This window comes from Ricinus communis, chromosome 3, assembly GCF_019578655.1.
Source record: "Ricinus communis isolate WT05 ecotype wild-type chromosome 3, ASM1957865v1, whole genome shotgun sequence".
Classification (NCBI taxonomy): domain Eukaryota; kingdom Viridiplantae; phylum Streptophyta; class Magnoliopsida; order Malpighiales; family Euphorbiaceae; genus Ricinus; species Ricinus communis.
In genome coordinates, this window is record NC_063258.1 from 23820248 (window position 1) to 23841196 (window position 20949).

The 20949-nt window shown below is 34.3% G+C and overlaps 4 protein-coding genes across 4 annotated transcripts; 1 reads left to right on the forward strand and 3 right to left on the reverse strand.

Annotated features, from left to right (window-relative positions):
• Positions 1–3008: 3008 nt before the first annotated feature.
• On the reverse strand, positions 3009–4693 carry LOC8264846 (F-box protein SKIP1). The gene is made up of 2 exons (XM_002529363.4): positions 4276–4693; positions 3009–3946 (listed from the first exon to the last, which is right to left on the reverse strand). Exons 1-2 carry the CDS (start codon positions 4641–4643, stop codon positions 3373–3375), a joined length of 942 nt encoding a protein of 313 aa, XP_002529409.1. The 5' UTR covers positions 4644–4693; the 3' UTR covers positions 3009–3372.
• A 2779-nt stretch (positions 4694–7472) lies between these two features.
• On the reverse strand, positions 7473–8323 carry LOC8264845 (UPF0057 membrane protein At4g30660). Its single transcript, XM_002529362.4, has 2 exons — positions 7951–8323; positions 7473–7827 (listed from the first exon to the last, which is right to left on the reverse strand). Exons 1-2 carry the CDS (start codon positions 8038–8040, stop codon positions 7690–7692), a joined length of 228 nt encoding a protein of 75 aa, XP_002529408.1. The 5' UTR covers positions 8041–8323; the 3' UTR covers positions 7473–7689.
• Positions 8324–11288: 2965 nt separating this feature from the next.
• LOC8264842 lies at positions 11289–15768 on the forward strand. Its single transcript, XM_002529359.4, has 3 exons — positions 11289–12047; positions 12140–12552; positions 14782–15768. Exons 1-3 carry the CDS (start codon positions 11948–11950, stop codon positions 15538–15540), a joined length of 1272 nt encoding a protein of 423 aa, XP_002529405.2. The 5' UTR covers positions 11289–11947; the 3' UTR covers positions 15541–15768.
• Positions 15769–16890: 1122 nt separating this feature from the next.
• Positions 16891–20098, reverse strand: LOC8264841. Its single transcript, XM_002529358.4, has 4 exons — positions 18937–20098; positions 17873–17943; positions 17363–17756; positions 16891–17268 (listed from the first exon to the last, which is right to left on the reverse strand). Exons 1-4 carry the CDS (start codon positions 19072–19074, stop codon positions 17074–17076), a joined length of 798 nt encoding a protein of 265 aa, XP_002529404.3. The 5' UTR covers positions 19075–20098; the 3' UTR covers positions 16891–17073.
• Positions 20099–20949: the final 851 nt, after the last annotated feature.

Genomic DNA, 20949 nt, shown 5'->3' on the forward strand with positions numbered 1-20949 from the left:
ATTTGTAATTTAAAAAAAAATATTGCCGGGTTATATCAACTGAAAATATTAATTTTTAAAAAACTAGGATTAAATTATTTTAAGAAAAATTCATAATTCATTAAAATTTAATAAAAAATTTAATATTCAATTTAATTTTAATATTAGACGAGTTTAATATTTAATAATAAATTTAAAAATCAAATTAAATATTATAAAATTGATAAAAAAAATAATAATTAAAAACAAACTTGAAGAGAATGCTAATTCATAATAATAATAATAATAATAATAATTTCCCATTCACAAAACTTTTTCTTATTCTTTCTCCTTTTTCTAATCTTATCCTTTGTGCACTTTGTACAAATTCTTTTCCCTTATCTTTTATTTTAAATTATTGAGAATTGTGATTATCTTTGTAATATTAAGTTAAAGTCTTTTTCCATCAGAAAAAAAAAGGCAAAGATATTTTTTCATTTATTTATTAAAGAATTTCTATTTTATAAATCCCGTAGCTATTTCATTTAAAAAATTTACATAATATTTTATTGTAATCCATAAAATTTATAAAATTCATTTATATATTTAAAAGTTATATACTTTAAATGAAGTGAAAATTAACTTAGTATTCTATATAATTAAATTTTTATAATTATGGTTAAATTAAATTTTAACAATTGACTACACTAAAGTATTTTTTATTATTTTTCTCATATTTTTTTTAAGTGAAATAAATTCTTTTATGAATTTCAATCAAACATAACATTAATAAAAATTGATTAAGTTGAATTTTAAATAATATCTTCACAATAATAACGTAATTCTTATATTTTAAATTTAATTTAAAAATAAAAATAAGTAATATTCTAAATATGATTGGAGTATTTTCAGACCTTTCATCTTAAAAATAAAGAAAAAACTGATTTAAAAAATATAAGAAATAATAAGTGATAAATAAGTTTCAGTTTCCTAGCCCTGATATTAAGTATTAGCTGTCCTTGAGGTCCCCAACAATCTAGAATGATTCTAGATAATGATTGAAGCCTTTTATAATTGGAGAAAGGTTATTTGTTTTACAGGGAAATCAGAAAATGAATACAATTCCTACTGCTATTTCCCTCTTCTTCTTCTTCTATTTCCATTCTATTTTCCCCACTCTTCCTTCTTTCTTTTTCTAAGTCTAATGTCTAGTCATTGAAATCTATTCTAAATCCATCCGCTGCTTCATCCGTTGCCCAAGTAAATATAGTTTAGGTGATGAACTTGGTGCCTGACAAGGACCAAATCAATCAGATTTTGAAGTCGATTCTATTAAATTCCTTCAGATCACACCTAATCACCTTAAAACTTTGAAGACTAAGATCAACAACAATGACAGCACCACAAAGCACACTAGATATGAGATCCTACAAGCAACCAAGTTATCCGTCGCCTCTGAGGTTAAATCCAGATCACATCCTCCACTTCCACCTGTCTACTTTCGTAACACAATGAATTCCTGCCAGTGCAATTGCTTTATCTACAGACCTACTAGAGCCGTTAATGAAAAGCATTAACAAGGCAATAAAGCAGAAAGACAACGAGTATTTGAGATCAGCTATTGATTACTAGGAAGTACTAGGTGACTTAAAGCCTATAATGCAAAGCGCTCACTACCGGCGGCGCCCAAACCTCAACCCGTCAGGTGGAAGCTACCTTTATATGATGCTGAATTTGTGGATAGGCAAAGCAATATATGCAAGACCAGCAAACCCACTTGAAGGCAAAAGCATACATACTACCAACTCCAAGTGATTATGGTAGTTGGGCATTGGCCACTTGCCTAGAGGCACATCACATGCAATCATTCCAAAAGCTGTTTTATGAGTTCTAATTCCTAATACAAGTGCCCTGCTATCAACTGCTATTGCAGGTTTCCAAAGTTTCATGTCTAGTTTTAGGAAAAGGATATTCAGGTGGGTAACATACCTGGTATAATTTCTGCTCTTATTTGTCTGTTCACAAGCACTTCAATGTTCTGCTTCTTCTCCTCCCCCTGATCGGACTGGACAATGCTATGTCGTCATTTTTTTTTTCACTTCCACCAAGTTCAAAATCTTGTTATTTTGTTCCAAGAATGAGAATTCTCATGTCCTGAATTTACTTTACCTATTCGTAGGAGTAGAGCACATGATCTAGTATTTCTTCTCTCTTTATACATGAGGACATGATAACAATTAGATTATAGCAAGCCAACCCCTTCTTTACAGCTTCAACTCTCACCTCCTAACAGAAATCCACTGCCCAGCTGACCCTCAAGTTTCTTAATTAATCTATATAACATTTTTACACTCTCTCCTCCACATTTTTAGGTAATATAACAAAATCAAGCAACCATAACCCTAGAAGAAGAATACGTACAACGAAAAAATCCTGTTAATCCAAATAGTAAAAAAAAAAAAAAACACAAAATCGTGGTTTCTCCTAGAAACTTCAATTTGAAGGTCATCAGTTCTCAACCAACTAGGGTGCATGAGTGGGGATATTTACTGGCATCAAAACTACTACATGTTAGGATTCTTAACAGTTACACCCCCACTTTAATTTGATCAAACTTTGTTCCCTTTATATCGCTTCAATGCAACAATAGAAACTCAGAATGATGCCTTATGATAATCAAGTCCATGATATCATCCCAATCAAGCCCCGACACCATTTGAGGGCTCATTAGATATTCATTCATTTCTAAAAACTGTGCTAAACGAGACAGCCCCATTAAGAGATGAACTAAAGTTTGCAAGATAATACAGTAATAGTTTGTTGAAAGCATACAGCTCCAATACCCAAATTGTGCCTGCTTCAAACGCTTCTCCAACTATTATGAGATCTATGAGAAACATCAAAGAGCCAGGTCCAATACCAAGGTTTGCTCACAGCTAGAAACCACCCCTCTAATCCCCAAAGCCATAATAAGTATATATAAAAAGAATTCCCAGCACAAATCCATCAGGGTAACTAATGAGAAAAAAAAAAAAAGAACAAAGACAAAGTTTCACATATAAAACACAATTGTTAGCATGTTTGAAGAATATGGAGAAATATTTTTTCATTACAGTTATTCAAAAGAAGACTTAAAAAATGCATAATCGATCTACATTGTTGGGGCACAAGAGACTTAGATAATTATTCCATGGCAGTTTACAAGAATGCTTCAAGTGAACACAAGTCCATCAAGTAGGCAAACATGAAGGGATAATTATATTGTGCAAGATATAAGACACAAGCCACACTCCCAACAGCAACAAACATGCTACCACTTATAATTACAGGAGATATGATTAATATAGTTGCAGAACCCAAAATCAAAGGCTCCACCAACCAGCATAAGGCAATGATCTGATAAAGATCACCTGATCAAAAACGGAAAGCATCTGTCTGGAATCGCTCGTCGTACAACCTCCAATGACCATATCTTTCTGTATGAAAGTCAGATCTGGGCACATAGAAATTAGACTTTTTAATCTCCTTTAAATTCCTCAAACTTGCCTTCATATTAACAATATCCCAACTTGTCAGATTCGCACACCCAGATATATCCAAGTACTCAAGATTCAAACACCCTTCACAAATCGACACAAGTCCTTTTGATGATAATTTTGAAAACCTAACTTCAAGATGCTCCAAATGAGGCATAAATTTGGCAATAGCATTTGCCTCTGAATCTCCATCCAGAGGACATGCATTTAAATAGTCAGTAGGAACAGTTCCACCATGTTGCGAAGGATCTAACCAATTCATCAAGTTCCGCTTTAAAACCTTAAGATTAGGGCAATTCCTCCCTAACATTACAAGAGATTCATGAGAAATTCCGTAGCAATAACTAATATCAAGCTCGCGAAGTTTAGTGCATTTAAATGCTATTTGAACCATTGATGCATCAGTAAGACTTGGACAGCTCTTGATCCAAAGAACCTCAAGATTTGGACACCTAGAAATGTAACAAAATTTTAAAACATAAGAATAAAAATAAAATAAAATCCCAGTCTTTAATTAAGACGTAAATTAAAACAATTAAGTCAAAAACAATCCATTGTCGCTAACTGTAGATAAGCCCTAAATTAAAATGAATGAACCACCTAACGTCAAAATTGATTTAATTCTATCGCTAATTGTATGTGTATGTATACATATTCTCTTCAATTAAGCTCTAAAATAAAACGGTTCAATAACTAAATTCAAAACTGAACTAATAATTAAGCCTTAAATGATTCAATAACGAAAAGTCAAAATTGAAATAATTTCGTCGCTAAATTGCACCTTTCTGCAACAAAATTGATGGAGAAATCGGAGCAGTGTCGAGTACGGATCTCGGTAAGATTGCCATAGCTGTAAACGACGATGGAACGGAGCATAGAATCTATTTGTCTCTCGAAATTTGGGGTCCACCAGCGAGATGATTCAGTGGTCGAGTTGAATTGGGTTTCGAGATTAAAAATCTTGTAGAGTGAAGGATCTTTGCAGGCGTTGAGCCATGACTTGCAAACGAGCATAGGTCCCAGACATCGGTGCTCCAAGGTCAGTCGCGAGAGGATATTGATCAAGCACTCGTAGGTCAGGTCAGACCAGGATGAGCCGCTCATCGTTTCGGTGTTTCCACCATAGGTATCGCCCTCGTTACCGGTCATTTTCTCCTTGAATCAATTGCTGGTGAGAGCTTCTGTCATTGCTGTTAAGGTTTTGCCGTATATATAGAAAACGCAAAATATTGTATTGAATTCCTGAAATTTTCTGTTTTATCTATTCAACCCTTAAATCATTTTATTTTGTTTAACCAAATCCTTATGTTTCTGTTTTTATTTTAAAAATTATATAAAAATTACTCCAATAAATAAGAGTCTAATTTTAAAAAAAATTAATGAAATGATAAATAAAAAAATTAAAAATTCATAAAATAAAATTAAAAAATTTAAGATTTATAAAGATGAAATTATCATTTTAATTTTCTAAGGAAAGGTAAAAAGAATATTTATTCTTCATTGAGATGTTGCCTTACTAATTTATTCAATATTGATTTTTTTAAAACATAGTTAATTGGATAATTAAAATTTAAAGGGATTTAATATTTTTTACTTTATACAATATGAGATAGTTATTTAAATTCGTTGTAAAGATAAAAACTCATTTAATATGAAAAAATAATTTAAATTTGACATTTTTCGCTGTCAAAATCAATTGTGCTTCTTAAGTAATGATTGGGATTGCAGTTGGGTGTTCAAAAAATATATTTAAAAAATAATTTTTTTTAAATTTATTTATAAACAATTATTCTCAAAAAAAAATTAGGAAAAGCATTTATTCATCTATTTTTTTGGAAATTTTTTTTTTTAAATTCAAAAAATCATTCAAAATAGAAGTTAAAGTTAGAAAAAGCACTTTCCTATATTCATTACCAAACTTACCCTTACAAAATTCTCAATTCTCCACATTGACAAAGGACCTACCAAATGAGTCCCTAATAAAAGTTCTGAGTAGGCAATAATGAATTCTATGTATTAAATGAGAACCATTTTCATCTGTATAAAAACAAAAGTAGTATTCATCATACTCAAACAAGGTATCACTTAAGAGCCATAAATTTCTGGACACTAGATTTTGCAACCGTATGTTTGATATGGTCGTATTTATGGTTCAATGCTGTGATCCATATGTGTTTTCCAAATTGTTGTTGGATATTATAAAAATAAGTTTAGATTTTTTGGTTAATATATTAATTTCTATAAATTACTTTTTACAAATCTACTTGCTTTTTGCAACTCTTAAAATAAAAATGTAAAATAAAATGAAAATTCAGTTCAAACCTCATTCCCAAACAAACCCTGTATGACATTCATGCTGCAGTTGATCGACTAAAAATAATAATAATAATAATAACAATAAATACATGCATTTTTACCTAGATGCACAAGCATGGGTTATACATTGAGCAGAAACCAGCACCAACTATAAGAAGCACTTGTCATCTCTTGGGAGATGGCAAATGTTACAAGTGGCGTCTGACCGTGTCATAAAGTGCACCCCTCTGCTCGACAAATGCAATGACTATTATCAGGTGACAGGTGTTGAGTGTCTCTTAAACTAAGCAGGAAGTAAACCAGTGGGATAGGAATTGTCAGATTAACCTTCGTTTGTTGCTGCTTTCGAGCCTTGATCAGTTTGCCTTAAAATCTTCAACGTTCTGTTCTCCCTGCTGTTTATGGCTGATTTTACCCACCGCTTAACGTCTCAAAAAATTCTTCCTCGCCAAGGGCTGTACGCAGCCCTGATTACCATTGCCAAAAATAACAAACATTATTTACGAGGAACTGGTAACGAGGAGTTTCTTAGTATTTCCCCAGCAACCAAAAATCAGGTTTACATAGGAAAACACAACTTCAATCAAGATAGTCAATTTAGCAAGGAATCAATCCAAATGGAGATGAACGGCAAAAAGAGAACTAATCCCAACTTCCAGCACGACTTAAGAGAGACTGGTCCTCTCCTTTAATAGCAAAAAGGATGGGCTGCAGAGCAACAATAACATATGGCTACACCATTTTTCAGATTTATTACTCGTCTACGCCCCCCTCCTGACCTCCTCAGTAACCCCAAAATCCCCTATTTCACCATCACACGAAATAGCAGCATCCATCTCCCATCGGTGGTACACACTTCCATCATGCTAAATGCGAACCCTTCTCAGCCATAAAATTGGCCATACATAAAAATAACCCAGAAAGTTAGCCTTGCATTTTGTAATATATATTAACGGAAATGACAAGAATGAATGCTTGTCTTGAGACTTCAGCCTCTGCAGAACTTTAAAAGAATTGTCTACGGACAGTGAAAACTTTCATCGAGCTCCAGATATACTAGGGCCGAGAAACCTAGTGCGATTGTGGTTTTCTTATATCAACAATGGAATGACAAGCTTAAAAGCCTCTCAACATGGGGATCTGCCCAGACACACAGATGCGCACAACCATTTCCATGTGCACACAGACAGATTACGGTAACTATAGATCCTTATCTGACCCTTTACCAATCAGGATAGATAATAATTAGGCAATAACCAACCAGATTTATTCAAGGACCACAAAAGATTCAGTCCCTATATTCATGCCCTTTTTTACAGGCCAATTGCCACGCTTAAAAAGGTGCTTTCTTTCTGAGCTTCAAGGTTTCTCCTGATAGTAAAAATGGCAACATCTCCAGTAATCTAGACCGTCCCAAACACCTCAAGGTTGGCTTCAATTAGTAATCCACAACTACTTGAATACATTCTGATACAAACTATGAAGCAACATGATCAATCACCGGGACCTTTATATTTGGTTTCACAAATTAACAATACTAGGGAACATGTTCAACAGGCAAAAATAAAAAGAAAAAAGGCAGCGGAAAACAATGTCAAGAATTTCAAAAAGACAACTGCAACAGCACATTCAATAGCTTCAACTAAAAATCATAATCATTCATGACAGCGAAACATTATTCTTTTATTAATTTAGAGTACAAGCAGCTACAAACTCCAAATCGCTCATCAAAATGGAACACACACACAGACACAGATCTCTGAATGCTAATGAAATTTAAATTTATTAACATTAGTTTAAACAAGATCTGCAATTTAAATACAAGACGGAGAGACAGCACAGAGAATTAAAAACGAGACAGTTTGGTAATACAAGCTCACTAGTACGCAGCATAAAGAGGACGTCTATACTCATCAAAGAACTCATCACGGTTGACGAAAACGATGGCGTATAGCGCATAAATTATTCCAGGTACATAACCTAGAATCGTCAGTAGCAAACAAATCCAAAACTCAACCTGTAAAAATTAAACAAGTTTAGACCAAAAAAAAAAAAATCAGATCTGCGAGGCAGAACTGAAAAGATATGAACATGTATTAAAATTAAAATAAATCTGAATTAGAAAGAGAAAGAGACGTACGCTGCAACATCCATGCCTGAGGCAAACGCCTAGAGGAGGAAGCAAAATCGCGATAAGGATTTCACATAGGATCTCACACTTGCTTGGCATTTTTTTTCCTTTTGGAGTGAGACTTTAATCAAACAATTAATCAAATAAGTTTGAGAGTTCGTAATTTATATTAATGTACAGCGACGACTCTTAATGGAGAAGAAAACAAGGAATAAAATTACAGAGGAGGAACCTAATCTTCAAGGGATTATTTGTTTGTTTGACGGACAGAAGAAGGAGAGTGAGAGTTGCTGTCAAGATCGTAATCGGCTGGGATAATTTTTATTTCACGATGACGAACTTGAAAAAGAAAAAAAAAAGAGTTTTTTAATCGGTGGGTTATTGTCGTAGACCGTTGATATTATTAGGGGTTATGTAGTAATGAGTGGTCATGATCGGGAAGCAGCTAAAACACGTCATCATAAAAAAATAAAAAATAAAGGAGTTTTTTCTTTTTTTAACCATTAAAAGATTAGAAACGAAGGAGTCGGTACGGATGCAGGTTGCCGTAAGATGGGCCTACTCACGGCAGAAAAATGTAATTATATAATCATGTGCCTTGACATAGGCTGAGAACCAGCCAAGTCAAGTTTAATTCCGATTAAAAAATAAAAAGACCTCAAATTCTCTCCACAATTTTTGAGTCCAGCTTGAATTTAGCTATTTAAACATGAATTTTCTTGCTAAATTATGCTGGCAATTTTCTAAGGAGCCTTATAGTCTTTTTGGCTCGAGTTATTCGTAACAAGCACCTTAAAGGAGGTATGAATAGTACCCGGCACCATTTCAGAGCAAGTCTTTCTGCTGTTTGGAGGAGTATTAAGGGAGGGAGTGAATTAGTGCAGCAAGGTTAGAGAATCGAAGTTAGGAATGGGAGAGCAACTTCTTTTTGGTTGGATAGCTGGTTATTTGATGGTCAAATTTTGTATGAATGTTAATGAGTTACATTGTGTTGTTAATGATTATTGGACTTCGGGCCTTGATTGGGATTGGAACAAATTTTATAGCTAGCTACTGACTCGGTTCACGAAAAGTTTGTCGCTTTCATTCTTCGTGAGGATAATCAAGCATATGAAGTATATGATGTAGATTAAAGGTGATATTCTACCCTCCTCCAGAACTTGGAAAATTGTTTGGAAGGTTCTGGTTCTTCAAAGAGTTTGGGTCTTCTTGTGGCAAGTGGTTCGTGGCAATTTATGGGCAATGAGAGCTAAGAGAGGTTTCTCTTCCTCCCCTTTCTGTTCTTCACTTCTAAACGAAGTTGAATCTCCTATTTATATTCTGAAGGACTCCCTTTCTGCCTTACAAGTTTTGAGGGTCTTGCTTCCTAGACTGAAGCTGTCAAAGAATCTCTACACTTGGCTTGTGGATAATTAAATTCTAGCTATCAGGATAATTACAATAGTGCGTTGGTGTTCTCTGTTTGCTTTTGTGTTATGGTGGATATGGAGATGGAGGAATGATAGGGTGTTCAATAATGTTAATATACAATGGTTTGTTCATTTTTATGCAAAATTTAAAAAAAAAATAAAAGAAAATAAGAACTAGCCTTCAAGTAACTCTTATATGACTAAATTAGTTGTCTGGTCTCCTCGCTCTGATCATTGGATCAAGCTCAATACAGATGGCTGTGCAAAAGTCTTGGTCAAGCAAATGGAGGGGTCTTCTGCAGAATAGGCACGGTGAGTGGGTGGCTAGGTTTATGGTTAATATTGGTACCTATATTGCCATTAAGGCAGAGTTTTGGGCGGTGATTAAAGGTCTGAGGTTGGCTCATGGGTAAGGGCATTCAACATTTGGTTCTTGAAGTTGATTCTCAGGTGATGGATTTATGGCTAACTTTGAGAGATGCTCGAGTTGGACGGTGTTCCAGTCTTGTTCAGCTCTGCCGGTCTCTAATCAAGAATTTCCATGGGCTGCGTATTCAGCATGTATATTATGGAGGTAACAGGTCAGCTATTTAGCTTGCAATTGAGTCTTTGAGATGATCGTGGTGCTATTGAACTCAGGAGTCCTTCCTCTGGTGTTGTCCAGCTGTTGCACGAAGATGCCTCAAGTATCTCTTTTTCTAGCCTTGTTTCTGGTTAATTTACTTTTCTGGGTATCCCCCTCCCTCGTAACAAAAGAAAAAAAAGAAACACTTTGGTTCATGTCTTTTAAAAAATTAACTTTTGGTCCCCAAACGTTTAAATACTGTTAGACAATTTAATTCATAGGATTAATTCTTATATTTATCGTAAAATAAATTTGTTAATCCCTATAATCATATTTTCTTCATTTCATACTTTATGTTTATCATTATTTGTCCTTTACAAAAAGGAATAAGGGTGATTTGGCCACTCAACTTTATGTGTGGGGTCAAGTAAGCTTTTTTAACCTTTTTTTCTTGTCATTTAAGCTTAACTCCTTTTCTATTAAAAATTAAAAAGTGAGCGAATGGAAGAACTTCCTATGTAAAAGAGCGTGAATTGAAAAAGAAATTATATTTTAAATTAAATATAATAATTAATTAATTAATTATCTTTATATTAAATTAACAAATAATACATATTAGTAGCAAAAATTATCAACTGCAACACTGCCCACTATCAACTACGTTATACCACTGCCGCCATCAGTACGTTGCTTGCACTACCGTCAACAACCGCCGCCTGAAATAGCAACAATAACAATCCTCTGCAGCACCGTTAATAGCCACTCCCTGCAATAACGTCGACAATAACACTGACCACGACAGTGATGATTGATTCAATAGCGAACGAGTTAATATTATTTTATTTTTTTAAAAAATTAATATTAAATATTTTTAATCATTCAACACAATTCAAAAAATTATTTACTGAAAAATTTAAATTAGAAATATTTACCCTTAAATATAAAATTGAGACATTAAATTACCCTTTGTTGGTTGATCAATTATTGCACATAGCCAAGGTTCATACATTTGTTTTAATTTTATTCTTATATAAAATTAGATAAATTTATTAACGCCTTTAGTTATGATAATTTCACAGATGATATCAATTTCATTCTCTCTAATTATATCTTTGCTTTATATTTATTTTCATCCCAATAAAAAATTATTTATTCATCTTCCTCTGCTCTGATTTGTGATATTATTTTTATTTATTATTTTGATAAAATATTAATTTCATTCTCTTTACTTTGTATTATCTTATCAAGTTTGAAACTAATATATTCATTTTATAGTTGATTGGACTTTTAATGGATATTAATATATAATTTAACTTCTTTAAAATAGTATAACTCAATAATTTAAGTGATTCATATTCCTCTGGTTTACTCCCACTCTTCTCCCAAACAAGAGAAAGATAACTATAAACACTTCCTTCGTCTTTCTCCACCCTTTCGCTTTCCTATTTCTCCTTACCTTCCATTGATTACTCTTTTTTCTTTTATTAAGATTCTGCTTTTAATTTTCATTTTTCTTTTTTGTCTTTTACAGTCGAGTTCAATGGAGGAGTAGCAGTACAGTAATTAATGCATAATTTATGTAATCCTTGATTCTTTTATACACATATATTCCAATGGAAAAGTGGGAAAAAGAAAAAAAAAGTTAACCCTTTTTCTCGTTTTATCTTCTTCTTTCCCCCCGACTTTTCTTTCCCATCCAAACTTTCTTCCCAAGCAAACTGTAACTCAAACTACTAATCAATGAGTTTATCGTTGCCGTTGAAATAAAAACGTCTTGGACAAGAAAACGCACTCCCCAATACTCAACAGTCACAGACCCTCCTCCTGTAACTGCAGCGCCAGTCCTCATCGCATCACATCATCCATCACTGGCGAAAAACACTTTCTTTTTTTTCTTTGTTTGGACCCAAAGCCAACTCTCACGCGCACTTGTCCGTGACCCCCCATCTTCTCTCTTCCAGTGACACTTTCTCTCATCATTTTCCATAAAGCATTTCTCCCTCACTCTCTCAATTCTCTCCTATTTCTCTCTATGGAATTCAGATTCCGAGCTGCTGACAGTAGACCGCCGGAGTACTTCTTCCATCCCTCGTCCTCCGGTACCGCTTACTTTTCTGAACATGCATTTCGAGGTCCGTACGAATAATATAATTCTTGTTTGGCTAATGAGAAGAAAACAGTGCTTGTTTTGTTTAATTAATTATAAAGTGTTTATTGTTTCCAGCAAACTATCATGTAATAGATTCTACACAAGATTCGGACCTAATGCGCAACGAAATGCTGCATCGCGAGATGGAGAAAGACAGAATAAGAGAACAGATAATCATGGAGGAAATGACGATGCGGCGTCGTATACTGGAAGCTGAGGTGAGGAGAGAGATGATGATTGAGAGAGAAATCGCAATGCGAGCAGTAGGAGGATACAATGACGACTCGTATGAGGAAACACTAGAACCTACTATATTAGCACCACAGTTCCATTTTATGAACCAGCTTAACAATCGCAGGGTCGAGGATCGCCCAGCATTTCCTGGTCGTGGCTTTCTCGATCACTCGCCACGGCGGTTATCGGAAGCTTGGGCAGGGCCTGATGTTAACGCTGCTAAAGAAAATAGCAAGGGTAAAGTAGTAGTACTGGTAAGTATTCTCTATATACTGTTTTAGAGTTGATTATACGTAATGAAATTAGGTATCTGAAGATTAATGAACAGAAGTGGACAATTTGTGTCGAATGGAAGCTTGACATTTTCGTTAATGTTTGCATTAAACTTGTGTTTGTTCTCTGAATGTTGCTATTGAGTTTTGACCTGCAAAAAATGTTTCACGCTTGTTAGCTCTTCTACTTGCAGTTGCAGACCAATAGATTTGATAAGTCCATACTAAAAGGCCAAGGCATAATCACATTGTTGATTACTGAGATCTCTTTCCCAGATAACTGCACTACTACTAGTAATTGCTAAATGCCCATACTCCCTTTACAGTTTTGCTCCGTTCTAACTCATAGTCCTTTTCTTTTTAATTGTTAGTTTAATAAGTAATTATAATAGATACTCTTCATTAGTTAACAACTTAACATAGATATTAATATACAAATAATTTTTATATTTTATACTTTGAAATTATAGCTTTATAGAAAGCTTAACAAGGGTATTTTAGTGAAATAATGATAGAATTAATGACTAACTAAAAGAACCTACATTTCTTAATCCATGTGTGAAAGTGAACTATCTTTCTAGGACGAATGGAGTAATTCTTTTTTTATTTTATTTATTGAAAAATGAGATAACTATGCTGGTGTTACATTTTACATAAGCTTTATTCTGAAGCGTCACTAAAATTTCTAGTTGTTATTAATTGTTCTGCTGTTCTAGGCTATGTGGAGCCATTTGTCCTAACAAACAAATACCTTTTGTGAAATTCTCACATGTTAATTCTAGTTGCTAAATTTTCTTGAGAATCGACTCCTCTGGAATTACAATTGAAGTGGCACCCTAATCAAATAACTTTAATAACTTAGATTTTTCCTATTAAGAGAATTATTAATATAGATTGATCATGCAATAGTTTTCTGTTCCTCATTTTTGCTAATTTTGCACTTCTTTTCAAGGATTGCTCAAGTTTTAGAAGTTACTCCATATACTGTAATTTCTTTCAAAAAGTGATGTTCCCTTTATCGCAACTTTTGGAAATTGACTTCATAGTAGCTATAAGTTGAAATCTATATGTAAGTTAGCAAATGAAAAGATCTGATGTTAACATCATCTTCTTTCCAAGTCATGGCTGTGTATAATAACAAAACTTTGGATTCTACATTGACCTCGATAAGGCGCAGTAGCACACCATAGGTACTATCTATTTGGCTTTCCAGTATAGATACATATAGTAGTCTCTAAAACTGTGCATTCAAAAACTGTGAGTAATACCATCGAGAATTCCACTGCTTTTGCCCTTTGGAGCTTGATTAGAAAAGATTTCCATGATGGATTGTATGTGTAGATAATTGTCATATTTATCTTCGAGGTTCAGCTTTGTTCGCCATGTTGTTTCCTTGGAGAAGTACGTCAAACCCCTTTGTCCATTTTAATATTGCAATACAAACAATTTGGAGATACTTGGGTTAGGTTAGAGTTTTTTATTAAGTGCATCAGTATTTTGTAATAGTCTGTATAATAGCTGTACCAATTATAACTATATCTACTAATTGTGGTAGTATATATACTGAATGTAATAGTATAAAGTATGATGAATACAGAAGTAACTAAGTACAAACTACTTTATTCCAAAAAACTACAACTACTATTCTACCTAATAAATATCCCTGAGCTAACTCAAGTCTCTCAACAAACAAACAAAATAAAAAGAGAAAAGAAAAGAAAAGAAAAACAAAAGGAATTAAACCTGGAGTTAGTTGTTTGACTGAAGTTTTTACTAAATTATATGGATAAGAAACTAGATAATTGAGATGGGCCGGTCAAAGAACATCTTCTTTTCAAAAGAATTTATTTTTATCAAATAACTTATAATTATTGTCTTGGAATCAAGTTCTTTCGAGAAGCTTTAGGTCTGATGGATTTATTGATTAGTTTTATGGTGGAAGCTTCAGCAAATTGGAAGGTTTGATCTTGTCAAGAAAATGCACTTGTCCTGGAACAGTTTAAATATCTCCTTTTTATTTTATTAAATTACACAAATATCAAGTTTCTTAACTGAGTATTGATCGGTATTTTATCAAATGTGATTCTGGATTTACTTATGGTTTTTAGTACCACCCTTGTTGATTTGTTCAAAACTAAAAATAGGCATAAAAGAATAATGTAAATTTCTTGCTTATACGATATTTGCTTTGCTGTGAGTATTTTGTTGCAGGCTAAGCCTGATCCAAATCTTTTTGGAGTAAAGCGGAAGGCTGCAACACCACCTGTAGGAGGTGCTCATGAGCTTCCTTGTACTGTATTAAAGAAGAAGCCTAAGGAAGAGTGGAGTTGTGCCCTTTGTCGTGTTAGTGCTACAAGCGAACAAGGTTTGAACAACCACCTTCGAGGCAAGAAGCATAAAGCTAAAGAAGCAAGATTGAGAGCAAATAAGATGGCTAAAACCCCCTGTTCTCGACCATTGCCGAAAAAAAGTCTAAGGCAAACTAAGCTTACTGTTAGTACTGCAGACTTAGAATTAGAGCCAGAAGCTGAAGCAGAATCTGTTCAGGTTGATAAGAATGATGATGACACGGACAAGAAAATGGGGAATAAAGTTGCAGAAAACAACAATGATAAATTACAAGTGCAGAAAAATGGAAGTGTGAAGAGTAAGAAGAAAAATGTGGTGAAGAAAGTCCTGAAAGAGGAGAGAACAGCAGAATTCAGGATGAAGAAGAAATTTAAGTTCTGGTGTGAAATGTGCAGGATAGGTGCTTACTCTGCAGTGGTGATGGAGGCTCATGAAAAGGGAAAGAAGCATCTAGCTCAGCTGCAGGAACTTGGTGAAAATGGTGAAGTTGCTGTGGTGGCATCATCATCAGAAGCTAGCATGAAGGCGAAGGATGCGGAAGCTGTGGCTGAAAACGCAGAAGAGCAGATGATAGAAAATGCCATAAACAATGGGAAAAACAAAGGAAACTTGTGCAGATAATGAGCAGAAAACAGAAAATTCTGTTACAGAATCTTCAGTGGTAATTATAAAGGGAAGATGAAGAGCCGTGATGCGTACTGAAGGTATCCTTTCTAGACAGACTTACTAGAGTTCTAAGTTAGCTTTTCGGTTGTTGATATATTATGTTAACATCTAACCAGACAGACCCTTGTATTTTATTTGAGTCATGGATGAGATGGTATGGCAGCAGAAGGAATTGCCCCATAATGGAACTGGATGTATCGTCACTATGAAAATTACAACCAAGAGCATGGACTCATTCAAGGGAAAATGTGCCTTAAACAGTTTGTCAATTCACAGTGGAAATTTAGCATTGACTGGTCTGTCTTTAGAATTGGCCAAGATAAAAGCTGCAAATATCATGGAGGTAACTGTTAAGAGAGGGTGGGAAAATATCCTCCCATCTCTCCATGAGACCCACAAAGAATATATATATATATATATATATAATTGGCAGCAAACAATTGATTAACATTTCAATTGCTATGTTACCCTCATGGCTTTTAGTAACAAATTGTCTTTTACTGGTCTATCCGTCAACACCATAAAAACTACATAATCTATATTTCTCTTCCTAATATCCCATCCCTATCATTCTTCGTTACTTTTTTCTTTTTTTTTATCTCCATCCTTAATCTCTTGTCTGCAACATGCTGCCAGACCCCAAAAAACATCTGATGGCTAGGGCTTGAAATTTTTGTAAGCTACTTGCTTGTACCTAAGTTCAGCTCCAGAACCCACGAATTATGAACTTCCCTATTGTCCAATTTATATCAAGAGCACAGAGAACCCAACAAGACTGCTCCAAACCAGGAATTGCTCTTTAGAAATGTTACAACATTGAACCTTGTTTCCACTCAGCGTCAATAGACAAAGAAGTTCTCCACTTCACAAAACACGTCAAGTAGTGGCCATTGTTCTTCCACCGAAAGCAACAATAATTATGTCAATTGATTCCAATGGCTGAGGCCCCTCCCTCAGCCATCAAGAAAAGGGTAGCTAGGTATTTCACGTATGACTCGGTCTTCTTCTTGCTCTTCCCACAACAGACAAAAACATAGACCTCATCTCTGAAGTCATTTTACTCAAGGTACACAGCAGTAAAAGATGTAATCCAAATGCTAAAAGTAGTCTTTCTTTAGTGTTTTCTGTTCACAAACCACTGGCACGCCAAGATTGAAGATCAAGATTCCTGCCGACCTGAGAGAGCATAATGATGAACCACAGTTTCCCTTTAGGTTTGCTCACCTAACAGAATATGGCCACCACCCAAAACTAAACTAAACTTTGAAAACAGAGGCGTTTAGGAAAAGTAAACAAAAGATATAATGAGCACAAATCTAGCAACTCCTTCATTTTATCTATGATTAATAATATATGGAACTATTCTTTTTCCTTTACAAAGAGAAAAATAAAAATTGAGGAGTTAACCATAACAAAATAAGGCAAAGGGAAACTATTCCAACCTCACTAAAATATGACCTCCAATTGCAATTGAAATAAGAAATAAACCTAAACCCTTAAAGCCACCTGATCCTGCCATGATATCTTCCTCTTCCCTGAGCGATTTGCTCCGTTCCCAACACTTCTACATGCTGATAACTTCATATCAGTATGTTGCTCATCACTTCCACCTCTTATCAAACATATCTTCGGTTCCTCCATTCTCATCATCTCACCATTAGCTTGTAGTTCTTCCTCCTCTCTCTGCAATGCATACCAATCACCATATTAGTCCATGACAAAAGAAAATACATGAATTTATTGCTCATGCAGTTGACGATAGTGACTAATTGATTACCGAGATCTGGTTTAAGTCGAAAACTGGAGTATTGTTTCTAACTGTGGCTTCTTTTCCACTATAAATCCTTTCCTTCTGATTTAAGTCTGGAAGTGCTGCTGAATTACGCAGTGCAGCCTCCTTCCGAATATACATCTTCTGCTTCTGGTTTATATCAAAATTCAGAGGAGCGCTTTGCAAAGTAGGTTCCCTCTCACTATAAATCTTTCCCTTTCTGTTTAAATCACATCTTGCAGCTGGGTGCTGCAAAGCAGCATCATTCCCACTGTAATGTTTTTCTTTCCTTACATTTCTAATTCCATTTACTAACTTCTGCTTTTGTACATATTTTGGCTCAGGAGCAGGAGTGTGAGATTGGTCTAGCATCAGGTACTTGAATCGTTGCCTCAGAAATCTACAATTCAAAAGACAAGCATAGCCCATTTAACTCAACAGTGATATTTTATTCAATGTCCATGTAATGCACAAAATATAGGCATTCCTTATAAAATTTAAGAAAAAAGGTTTTACCTGACTTCAGCCAATAGGGTCAATTTCTTATGTTTCATCATCTGCAATTTCTTTTTCTGATCTTCTGTTTCCTGGAAAAGTAATTAAAACATCAATTCATCAGAATAACTGAAATTAATGAATTTGAAACTTTAATTAACTATAAACCAATTAAAAACCTTACAAATATGCCTTGTAGCAAAACAGAAGCAGCTAAAAGTTTTAAACTACTCAACCGAAAAACTAAATGTTATAACATGTCAACAAGGTTTTTCTGCTCAGTTATAAAGACAGGATAAAAGCAATAGTATTGAAATTTCATCAAACATACAGGAGATAAATTAAAACCAATAACAATCAACAATCAACATGAATTTAAAAGTGAATATTGCAGAAAACCAATAAAATCAAAGAGATCATCAAGAACTAAAGAATCAAACAGTAAAGCCATGAAAAGCTACTAAATTACAAGAAAGCTATTATCAAGCAGGATTAAAAAGATTTCTAGGTCAAAATCTAAAATCTGAAGGCAGGGAACTAGCAAATGAACAATTCACAACTAGATACACAGAAGATAAATAAATAAACCACATGAATCGACATATTAATATAAACACAAACAGGCATAAAATAAAATTACAGATCACAAAGCAGAAGTTGTATGTAAACCCATGAAAGCTTAATAATAAGAAGAGAACATATATTTGGATGTTGAGCAAACAAAAGAAATAACTCTAAGCAATCAAACACCACAAAAGCCCCCACCCAAAATTTCCCTCAGGTGAATCACACGTGAACCCAATATCCTCTGCAACCAAACTAATCAACGAACATAAAGAGGATAATAATCATTTTCAACTTATTGAAAGGCAAAATTAGCACATTTTTTTGAAAAATAGCCAAATCAGAACCAAATAAACGAACTTTTCTCCCTTTTTTTATTTTTCCAAAATCCAAACAAGAATATGAAGGAAACCCACAAAAACAAATATAGCAAAACATCAGATCTAACAAAAAGAAGCCTTCAAAAGAAACCACAATCTATAAAAAAAAAAAAAACCAAAAGAGAAAGAAGCTTTCTTTACCTTATACAACTCCTCAAAGTCCTGCATAAGAGTCTGATGTTTGAGCCTAGCCCTTGGATCCTCATATAAAGTTGCATATATAGAAGGAGAAGAAGACTCCATAGCAGCAGCAGCAGCAGCCCCTTTCATTCTCTTCATGATCAGATCCAATCAGATGAAACACAAATATCCAGATTGCAAAAACAATAAAGACCAATATGGAAATAAGAAAAATAGGGAGAGAAGAGAGAAATAAAGAGAGGAAATAAAGAAAATAGTGAAACGAGAAAGAAGAAAGAGAAAGAGATGTGAAAGAAAGAAATAAGAAGTAAAGTAAAGAAGAGGGTAAAGAGAGAGACAGATAAGAGAAACAGGAAAGAGAGAGAAGATGGGAAGGTTCTCACTTTCCTGTTTTCTCTGTGAAAAACTCTGACCAAGACAAAGAAAGAAAACCCAAAGAAGCCCACATAACTCGGTGAAAAAATAAATATATGTTTCTTTTTTGAGGGTGTCTTGAGACAGTGATGAAGATGGGATTTGTTTTTGGGGGGTTGCAGAAGGGTATTTCTGGCATGGCATATTGTTCAAGTTATAAATCTTTTTCATTTTTGTTGTTGGTGTTTTTGTGTAAGAGAGTGAAAGAATGTTGTTTTTTTTTTTCTTGTGAGGTGGGTTTGGTTGGAGGACAACATTTGAAGACATCTACTATCTCCTCTTTCTTTCTTTCTTTTTGTGTTTTTCTTCTAGACATAAATTTTGGTCCAGCTGGGCCATTGTAGAGAGAGAGAGTTGGGCAGTGGACTCTTCCTTGTTTTCTTGAAAGAGAAAGAGAGTTGGGTGGGTGCGTGGAGTTTCCATGTTTTCTTCTCTCTTTGTTATTTGGTATTTTGGTATTTGTTTCTTTTCTTTTCTTTTTTGTTTTTTAATTTTAGCCTCTCCGTGTGTTAGACAGAGAGACAAAGAAAGACAGAAGGAAAGAAAAGAAATGAAAGTATGTATGCCCTTTATAGAGAGAGAAAGTATGACCTTTCTAGAGAGAGAAAGCAAAGGTGTGAGATCAAACGATAATGGGTTTGTGTGGGTGGGTGCTGGCTGAAAGAGCAAAGCCAAAGAGATAAATGAGATGATGCTGTTTTCTGATGTGGTGTTGTTGTTGCTGCAGTTGTTGCTAGTACCTTATTTTAAGGCTTTGGATTGAAAGAGAAAGAGAAAGAGAAAGAGAAAGAAAGAGATGGATGCTTTTCATTTTTTCCATTATTATACACCTATGTCTACTCCTCATACTTTTACTCTTTTACCCCTCCTAGCTTCCTTTGCCACAAAGGATTCTCCTTTCCCCCTCTCTCTTATTTTCTTTCTTCCCACTTTAGCCTGTGCCAGAATCTGGCTGTTAAAAAAGTAAAGAATAAAACCCAATTTTAGCTTGCAGACACAAACAAATTTTGCAACAGCCAACCTTTATCTATTTCTTTTTCATGAATCTTCAAATCCATAGATAAGGCAAGTATTCTGAGCAGTTTCCATTTCCCATGGCTATCAGAACTTTACTTTTAGGGGGACAAACTAGTAATTCTGCAATAACCCAATTCTTCATTCATTTCCTGCATACATCATCTAAAAACCACACCTACCTTATGGGACTTGCCTATCCACCATAATTGACAGAATAACTTCACAGCCATTATAACTAATGGTTCATACTCATGGAGAGTGCCTGAGAAAGGAAGCTGAAACTCCACCAAATTTTCAATTATTGGACTTCCTTACTTAAATCATGTATTATAATTTTTTTTTTTAAATAATTCGGTAAGGACTAAATCATAATTTACATATACTACCCAACGTGTTATAGTATTACAAAATTAAATAGAAACCCTATTCAAGTATAAGAATGGAGCCCCTAGATCTATAGTCTGGTGGTCAGAAACACTTGTGCTCCACGATGGATCTCGAGTTCGAGATCGAGACCAAGACCCACGACTTCTTTTTGCCAAAAATTGTAATAGTTCAAAAGTACTCGGACTGAGGATTTAA